This window comes from Puma concolor, chromosome A2, assembly GCF_028749965.1.
Source record: "Puma concolor isolate L17-30 chromosome A2, mPumCon1.1.hap2, whole genome shotgun sequence".
Taxonomy (NCBI): domain Eukaryota; kingdom Metazoa; phylum Chordata; class Mammalia; order Carnivora; family Felidae; genus Puma; species Puma concolor.
The window spans coordinates 95,380,139-95,389,531 of NC_141668.1; the positions used below are offsets into that span (position 1 = coordinate 95,380,139).

Consider the following 9,393-nt stretch of genomic DNA (forward strand, 5'->3'; position numbering starts at 1 on the left):
GTAATTCTGAAACTTTTTGGTCTTAGGATCTCATTACACTATTATAAAATTATTTATTTATGAATATTTATTTATTTATAAATGCATTTGTGTTGTGGCTTAAATTTATCAATATTTACTCTATTAGAAATTAAAACCAAGAAGGCTTTAAAAAATATTTATGAAGTCATTTACAGTAGTTACATAATAACATCATTTTTAAATGAAAAATACCCATATTTTTCCCCCAAACCAAATGATTAGTAAGAGAAGGTGGACATTGTCTTACACTCGTGCAAATCTTGGTAATGTCTGGCTTACTAGAAGATACTTCTGCGTTCAATCTGCTACAAAATCACACGTCAGGAAGCTTTGGGAAGGTCTGTGGTACTCCTCAGAAATTGAGAGTGAAGGAAGGAAAATCTCACGTTAGGATGAATTTGAACCATTTCTGGCTTCATGGGCCCCCTCAAGGGATCTCTGGACCCTCAGGGGTCCTCACACATAACTATACCTTGAGAACCGCTCCTATATTTTCTGTTATTATTCTAATGATTACTGATGATGAGGAGGAAAGAGGATGACAGAGAAAACCAGGATAGAAATGAATTTTCCAGCGTTAGAGCTGTGGGTTGTGAGGTTGTCTTAATGAACCTGGTCCCACGCAGACATTCATTTAGGAACGCTTGTCTTTGAAAGCGCGGAACACATTTAGGTCCAAGTGCTATCAACCTATTGATACGAGGGATCAAAGGACAGTGTTATTCAGCTTTTGCAGGCATGTGAAGCTACAGGCATGAAATAAAGAGGAAAAAGTCTCCCCAGCGTACTGTAAGGAGACATGGTATGTGTGTGTGTCACCGTGGAGAATTTTCACGAGAAGTTATGTGTTAGCATTTGGGCTCAGGCACCAAAACTGTGGATAGTACAGTGAAACCCAGGAGCATTTCAAAGCCTTTTTCCAAGGATGTTCAGGCAGAAAAAATATATTCTGGCAGAGCAAAATGCATAACCGTAACCAAAGCATTTCATGAAAGGGACAAATGGAAATCAAGGGACAATTGGCTACCGGTGCCAGCTTTTTCTGTTTTCATCCAGGATACAGTCTCCTGGAAGAAAAGATGGTGAAGGCGGAGGTCTAATAACGCATTAGTAATGTCCACAGGCCATCTTTGCCCACAGTCAACAGGCTCTTGGACTCTCAGCTGGTCACTTGAAAGGTAAAATCTTGTCACTGCTTCTCAGGGGAAAAACAGCCATTCTGATTCATGTTATAGACAAAAATCAAACAACACATCCTCACGGCCAACAATGCCTGGCTCAGCATTGCCGAGCCACTCCCAAATCTGTAGTCTTGGGTCTCCACATGCTGGAGTGTCTCCCCTCCCTCTGTTCCCTTTTAAAAATAATCATTCTGCTTCGGGTCCTTATCCTGTACTCAATTTCTCTGGAAATATGAAAGTAACAACAACAGAAGTTCCCAGGGTACAGATTAGTTATAACTGCTCAGGAGCCTGTGGAAGTCAAATCTGTCTAATGTTGCTCAAGGAAACTGATGGCGGTTGAAAAGTCCATTCCAGAGAAATGATCTACAAAACTTGAAAGTAGAGGCAAAAATGTGGTATTGAGGGGGGCTGCAAAGAGAGAAAGCAGCAGATCATTCCAGAAACTGATGGCGCCCAGTGAAATTCTAGAAAAAAATGAACCTTGAAGAAAGAGGGCAGGAGGTATGTCAAACAGGAGCAAACTGAAGACTGTAGGAAGGGGGGCCGCTGAGAAGTCTTAACTGTATTCTACACCCTCTGTGCTGTCTCCTGTGCACCTGTTACCTGGTTCCTACATCAGCTTTGGAATCACACAGCAGCAGCATGGTGGGCATGCTCTAAAGAGCGCTCTGCCATGACTCCTGTTTTAGGAAGAAGGCTGGAGTCATGAGGACCCGTAAGAAGAATGGGGGTTGAGAGATCCAGGGGTAAATATAAACAAACCAGCTGGAGGAAGGATGACATTAATCTTTTAAAGACCAGCAAGCAGAAGAATGAAAAGCCAAGAGTAGTAGGGATGGGAAAATAAAATTGGAATGAAAGAACAAACAATACGCACGAGAAAGAATAGATGTCCGCAGAGAGAAAGAACAGGAGTATAGACTTGAAGTGACTTCACATGTTGTGATAGCAGAAGCAGAAATGGAGTGAGTCTAATAGTCTTGGTGACTTTTGTTGGACCTTTTATTCTCTTGATTCTTGCATTCTAGTGGCACTCAGTGGCATGATCTCTTCTCACCCTAAACATTGCCAAGGATTTCTGGAATAACAGAGATGGTCAATTCCTCACTTTTGCTTGGTCCTCTGTGTAGCACTGATCTCTCAGCGTCTTTTGTGGTTTGATGAGTAAGAAACTAAGGGCATCTGGGGCGCCTGGGTGGCTCAGTCAGTTGCGTGTCTGACTCTTGATTTTGGCTCAGGTCATGGTCTTATGGTTTGTGAGGTCAAGCCCCATGTTGGGGTCTGTGCTGGCGGCACGGACCCTGCTTGGGATTCTCTCTCTCCCTGTCTCTCCCTGCTCTCACAAAATAAATAAATGTAAAAAAAAAACATAAAAAAAATAAATTAAGGGTATCCTATCCTGAGAGGCTGGAGACTTGGTCTGATTTATGGTTGACCTATTCCTTCTTATCTTTTTTTAAAAATTTTTCTGAGTGTTTATTCATTTTTGAGAGAGATAGAGAGGGAGAGAGAGAGAGCGCAGAGGAGAGGCAGAGAGAGAGGGAGACACAGAATCCAAAGCAGGCTCCAGACTCTGAGCTATCAGCACAGAGCCCCACGTGGGGCTCGAACCCACGAACCATGAGATCAAAGGTCTGAGCCGAAGTCGGCTGCCTAACTGATTGAGCCACCCAGGCGACCCCTGTTCCTTCTTATCTTCAGGATCATCAGCTGTTGAGAAAGAGCATGTATGTCTCATCTGTGAAGCAAGGAGAGAGCCTTGAAGGGTTGGGAAAAGCACCATTTTATGGATATTTGGTGATGGAAAGGGCAAATATTTCACTTAATGAATTTTCCTTCCTAAATTCTACCGGAAGTAGGAGTAAAAATTAGCAGAAATACTTCCTGCCCCTCTCCATTTGTTTCTCATTGCTCTGACCCTAAAAGTGGCCGCCACCCACAGTGATGGAGGAACAGGAGCTGTTGCTGATGCTATTTATTCCCCTTGCCCTAAATAGAAGGCGCCCTTTGTTTCTATCATAGTCAGAATCCTTCCACCTATCTTCAAGGCAGCCTTCCTCAGTTCTCCAGAATTCCTCTTTCCTGCCCCTCTGGAGTCCTCCCATAAGGGAAAATAATTAAAATTTCCTGGGTAACCTAAAAGTAGAACTCAATTTATGGACGGTACCGTTGAGGAGTTATAAGATGAGACACTCAAGACACAAAGAAATTGCCAGTTTCCCGAGGCCACACCCAGTCAGAGGTAAGGAACAGAGTAGATCCTAACCCAAGCCTGTATATCATGGCACCTAAAAATGTAAGCGTCTTTCACCCGAGAAAATCCAACAATCCCCTCAGGTAAACCTTTTATGCATTTGGTTTGTTTTTTAAAAGCAATCTGTGCCGAATTTAATTCATTTATATGTGTCTGTTTCCCACTAGATTATGAACCTTTGAATGACAGGAAGTAGGTCTTATTCAAGTCTCTTATTACCCAGAACACCTATCAGGAGATCATACTCAACAATAAACACGTAAGTTGTTAGTTGGATAATTCAAAACTACCTTTGTGTTTTTATCTTTACATCCTTCTTGCCATTGCGTGTTAGACCTAGAAACCAGACCTATATGGGCAGGGGCTTAGGGTCCCAACCAAACTTTAATACCAGAGGAGATGCCATCTGAAGACTTTTTTTTTTCTTTTAAATTTTTAACGTTTATTTCTGAGACAGAGAAAGAGACAGAGCATGAGCAGGGGAGGGGTAGAGAGAGAGGGAGACACAGAATCTGAAACAGGATCCAGGCTCTGAGCTGCCTGCACAGAGCCCGACGTGGGGCTCGAACTCACAGACCGCAAGATCATGACCTGAGCCGAAGTCAGACGCTTAACCGACTGAGCCACCCAGGTGCCCCTGAAGACTTTTCTTTATGAGGACCGGTTCCTAGGAGAATGGTTCTGGTCATCAATTTTACCTTGGTTTCCTGGTAGGAAGATTTTAATCAACTGGAAAACCCCAGAACCACCAACTGATTTCAAAGCAGTTGAATGCAAGGATCAGGAACCTTGATTTTTCCCTCAGATGAACCTTCCTTGCTACGCTGTGGGTCACAGGCAAGTTGTTTTATCTCTCAGACTCCTGGATTTTTCATCTCTCAAGGGGGGGGGGGGGGGAGGGAGAATCATCATTCTTACCCTGAGGATTGTAGTAAAAATAAATCTCAAAGGAAAATTATGATCCCTGCTGCCCTTCCTCAACCTGATCTTGCTCCTCATCCCTTGGCTCAGTAAGAGGCATCATGAAATATTTTATTTTATGCAAATCAGGAAGATACCTCCCTCTCGTTTTCAAGTTCCACCGCCAACTGGCCACCAGGTTCTGTGAATTATACCTTTTCCTTGAAACCATCCAGTCCCCGACACCACCACCTATAACCAAATGCGCCCACCAAATCTCCTTTCATTACTCCCCCTAACACTTACCTTTTCGCTGTTTGGCCAGAGACATCTTTCAGAATTTAAGTGCGAGACCACATGCTTATTCTGCCGCGTCACTGGGCTCCTGGGTAAGGTAAAGAATGCTTCATACAACCTAAGAGACCGGTGCACTCTGGTCCTTGCCTCCCGCCCTGCTGTCTGTGCTCCACACAAGGCGCAGTGCTTTCTTTGAGTTCCTGCAATTAGCCATGCAACCTCCTCACCTTTTGCACATTTCCTTTGGGGAAGATATTTATCCCCATCGCCCCCTTTCCCCCTTTCCCCTACAGTTTCCAATTACAGTTTCTTTCGAGTCAATTGCTTAGGGAAGTTTTGTCAATTTCCCCTTGCTCACACACCCAAGACTAGGTCAATTCCTTTGACATAGGTTCTCATATTACTCTTTTGCTTTCCTCCGTAGCTCTCAGAATAGTTTAAAAATGTACATTTCTGGGATTATGCCACAAAGCTCTGTCCAAACTACTACAATATGAGACCTCTGAGGAACTACGTCTGTATTGCTGTACCTCCAGTGCTTAATACAGTACCTGGCACGTGGCAGAGTCTCCGTAAGTATTTGTTGAATGCATCTGTACTTTATATATGGTAGCCATTATTCTGAAGTTTTTCTGACTCTCGGGTTTCTTCTGAAAAGCTCCACCTTCAGAGTCAGAGCAAGTTCAAACCATGGCCCTGTTCATCTTGAGCAGCTGTCTTTTGTTGTGTCTCACCTGTAAGATGGAAATAATTGTACCTGCCTTACTGAGTTGTTATGAGGATTTAGTGAGCTAATGTCATGTCAGGTGTCCGACACCGGGCCCTATCCGAGTTCACCAGTAAAATGACTGTAATTAATATAGGTCAGATGGTCACGTAAACAACCCGAGGGTAGCAAACAGCTGTCTCTATGCCAACCTGGACCACTATAATTTGCAGGTGGAGCTTGGGGGGGGGGGGGGGCGTCTTCAAACTCCTCCTGCAACGTGCACCCCCACCCCCTCTCCGGGGTGGCGCCCACGGGGCTTAGATCTCTGCGGGAGACAGCCTGAAGCCGACACCCTGGCGGCGCTACGGAGGGTGTGGGGCGGCCGTCCTGCCCCAGCCCCCGCCCGCGCCCCCGCCTCCGCCCCAGGCTGGGCTCCAGCGCGGGCGCAGGCGGCGGGCACGAGGCTCCCGGAGGGCGGCGCCGCCAGGCCAAGAGGGGTCGTGAACGCGGCTCCGGCGGCTCGGCGCGCCCCTCCTCCCAACTTGCCCTGGTCCCGCGGGTCTCCGCGTCGCGGCCTGGGGTCCGCCCGCGCAGGGTCCAGGCAGGCCAGGCCAGCAGCGGTCGCACCACCCCCACTCCGCCCCTGCTGCCCTCTCCCCGCGAGCCCGCAGCCTTCGGGCAAGTTTGGCACAGCCCTCGCAGCTTGCCACGCCGGCCGGGCCCGGGGGGGCTGGGGGGGGGGGTCCCGGCTCGGCTGTCCCTGCCTGGGCTCCCGGGCCCGCGGGGGCTGCGGAAAGCTCCGGGGAGGTCTGTGCCTCCAGCGGCCCGGACGGACGGGGTGTATGCGGGCCAGCTGTGCATTTCAATCCTGCTAGGAGGACCTTTCCAGTCCTGCGGCCTCAGGGGGGCTACCCAGTTTCTGCACGGTTTCGTTTTGTTTGGGGATGCCGGGTGTGTGTGTGTGTGTGTGTGTGTGTGTGTACATTGTAGGGCAGCTCTGAATGACAAGTCTGTAAGACTTGAGTGCTTCTTTCCTCCTAAAGCTGTCTTCAGAAATATCGAACAGAAATGGTTCCTTTTACTTGAAGTTCCTCTTAATTAATTTTCGAGTGATGACATAGCACAACGCTAGGGTCTACATGACGGTACGTTTTCTGTATCAAACATTTCTCAACACCTCTCTAACGTAACGTTAGTTGCGAACCTTGAAAAAGTGCCCCCATTTTAATACCGCACAAAGTTGCCCTGCAAAATTTTTTTTTTGACAAGCCAGAAAGAGTACGCCAAGTGGTGACCTTAAGTTTACATGCAAACGTTAATAACTTCACAAAGCCACCAAACTAACAGTTGCTATTTATGTCTTTGCATTCCACAAAGGAACTTTGCAGTTATCTGTCAGGTTGTGTGGGAAATCCCGTTGCGACCTCAATCCTGAAAGGGTTAAAAAGCTAATGGATTATATTCATGTCACCCTCATAATAGCTAACCCATGTGACATCAACAATCTATCCTGAAGTGTGTGCTCTCAAATAGCTTAACTTAAATGAAAAAAAGTTGAAATCTTTGTCATCACCTTACATCAAGTAAATCATTTCCTAACCTTTCGGAAAATGAAAAGTTTAGTGACTACTATTTACACACTTTGAATATTTTATATTTGAGTGGTCATCAGAGTTTACACAAATGATTGTATATATCCATTTCCAGTCAACAAATATCAGGGTATCTGTGTTATGCGACGGTTAACATTTCAAGCTTTTCTGTAAAGGTGACGTTGTACAAAAACCATAAAGACTCCTGCATATTGTCCGAAGGTCATTTAGAGATTCTGAAAATAAAATCATTAGGGACAGCCTCACAGAAGCGGGGTGATGACTTATGATTGAAAAAAAAAATTATGTGGTGGCTTAGAACCCAAAGCCTCAATTATCACATGAAATAGTTAATTTTGTTTTTGTTTTGGTCTTAAACACAGGTTTCTAGAGTATTAAAAAAATCCTCATAGGTTTGTTAAACCTTTAGCGGCAGATTACAGCCTATGTTTTGTCTTTGGTGAATAGCTGTTTGTCTCACTTTATTTACTTGGTATTGGGTATTTGTCAATGTCATTTCATATCTACAGAAAATTCTTACGCTCTATGGAGGTAGTGAATGTGTGTGTGCGAGTCTGCCGGAGGTCACATGACGGTTTCATCCTATTTGGTGAAGCAGCTTGACTTTTTTTCCCCTTGCTTTTGGTGATGGTTGTGAGTGCAGAAGTTGATTGACAGATGCATGCCAGAAACCCCCATTCTCCTTTTCAAAGACAACATATGATGGATTGCGATCTCTCAGCCCAGCAGGACACGGGGACCATGCAAGCTGTAATTGGTCAGGTATGGAGTCAGCCATTTCTCAACTCCCCTTTTTTCCACAAGGGTCTCACCATATGATTCACATAATTCATATTTACAGCACCATCTTTCTATCTGTATCTTCAGCTACCTGCCAGCGCAGTGCTTGAAAGTGCGGGAGGCAATAGGCACCCAGTAAATCTAGCCAGGGAACCTCAGCCTCAAACTTCCATGCGAGGCTTAACAAACAAAAATTCAGACAGCAGCAACAACAACAAAAAATCTAAGGACAAATCTAATTTATAATTTGGTCTGGATGTTTAAAAAAAAAATCTATTTTTAAGAATTTATTTTCTGTCGAGATCGTGATCTCTGAAAGAAAGTGTAAGGAGAGAATAAGGTGCTACGTTTCCTAGGTAGTAGTTAAAATTGTTCTGTTCCATATTTTTATTTTGGCTATATTCTACGTCTCTCTCTCCCTCTCCCTCTCTCTATGGAAAACAGAAATCTAGGAATACACGTGCCTTTACTTCTAACCCAGATAATGTGTGATTGAGCCTGGTAAATGGTCTTGGCGGCTGCAGAAGGGGCAGGCTGCAAATTAAACACTGCCACACTCTGAAAGGTCCAGGTGGTCTGGTCGGCTTCCTAATGCAATCCAGCACCCCAGCGTTAATAAACAGCTCTATTTAGTTCCTCCTCCCTGGATTCAGGGAGGTGAACTGATCTGGGGCTGCTGTGATGAAATGCCAGAAGAATCTCTCTCTGAGGCCTCACAAGCTGATTTTTAGAGCTTTGCTGTTCTGTCGTCTTTGTCTTCCAAATGGGTCAGTGAGTCTTGCTCTTTCTGTTTGGCGCTTTCTGTGCAATCGGTACTTTATGTTTGTGCTTAAATGTTTGCGTCCGTAAGCTGAATCCGAAGAGGAAGGGATCGTTGTATTTTCATTTGCCTTCAGATAACTGCTGTAAAAGGAAGGGTGATTTTTCTATGATGGGGGTGGGGCGAGGAAAATGAGAATATATGTGTTTTCTTTCTTTCTCTTTTGGGGAATGTATTTTTGATCCATTTTTTTTCTAAGTTATCTAGGCTTACTTATGAACTGTTAACTCAGCAATCAGAATGTGGTTACGAATATTGATAAACTCTTTAAAAGTTTTGTTTTTTTCTTTTATGTGGCACACTTTCCAATCAAGACAAGCTGGCAAAGTGATGATGTGAAATTTGTTTGCTGTATGTTTAATAGCATGGTGGAAAATATACCATTTGACTCTGTTTTCAACCAAATTATAGCGAAGCACTTTAGGGTTCTGAAAGCACATGGTTTATTAATATCAGCATGCTTCATAATGTATTTTTAGATGGGAAATGTCAGATATATAATACCATGTTTCCACAGGCTCACACTATTTTAAAAGCAGTAGATAATCTGCTTCAATGGAACAATATTTAAAAAAAAAAACTTCCAAGTTGGTTTTTGTTATACAGACAGAAAGTGAAGTCTCTGGGCATACATTTGGCAGGAGAAAATATATAAAGACTGATTTTACATGCTGTTAATACCCACTTTAGTGTAGGTGTTCAGTGATGAGCAAGTAAGTATATCAAAGTTAGCTAAAATAATCAGGGCATATAGAATTAATTAAATAGCCTGCTAAAAAAAGATGACCTTTTCGTAGAAAAAGAACACTTGAGCT

General features: G+C 44.2%; 1 protein-coding gene across 3 annotated transcripts in view; it reads left to right on the forward strand.

Annotated features, from left to right (window-relative positions):
- The first annotated feature begins 7,616 nt into the window (after positions 1–7,616).
- Positions 7,617–9,393, forward strand: part of POU6F2 (POU class 6 homeobox 2) — a 494,159-nt gene continuing 492,382 nt past the window's right edge. For 2 of the 3 annotated variants that reach the window (XM_086697003.1, XM_086697004.1), the window contains exon 1: positions 7,617–7,740. In XM_086697003.1, the coding sequence (XP_086553129.1) occupies positions 7,636–7,740 (105 nt within the window). In that variant the 5' untranslated portion in view covers positions 7,617–7,635. Of the gene's footprint in view, positions 7,741–8,349; positions 8,526–9,393 lie in introns of those variants that run through there. The other variant, XM_086697002.1, reaches the window with a different exon arrangement.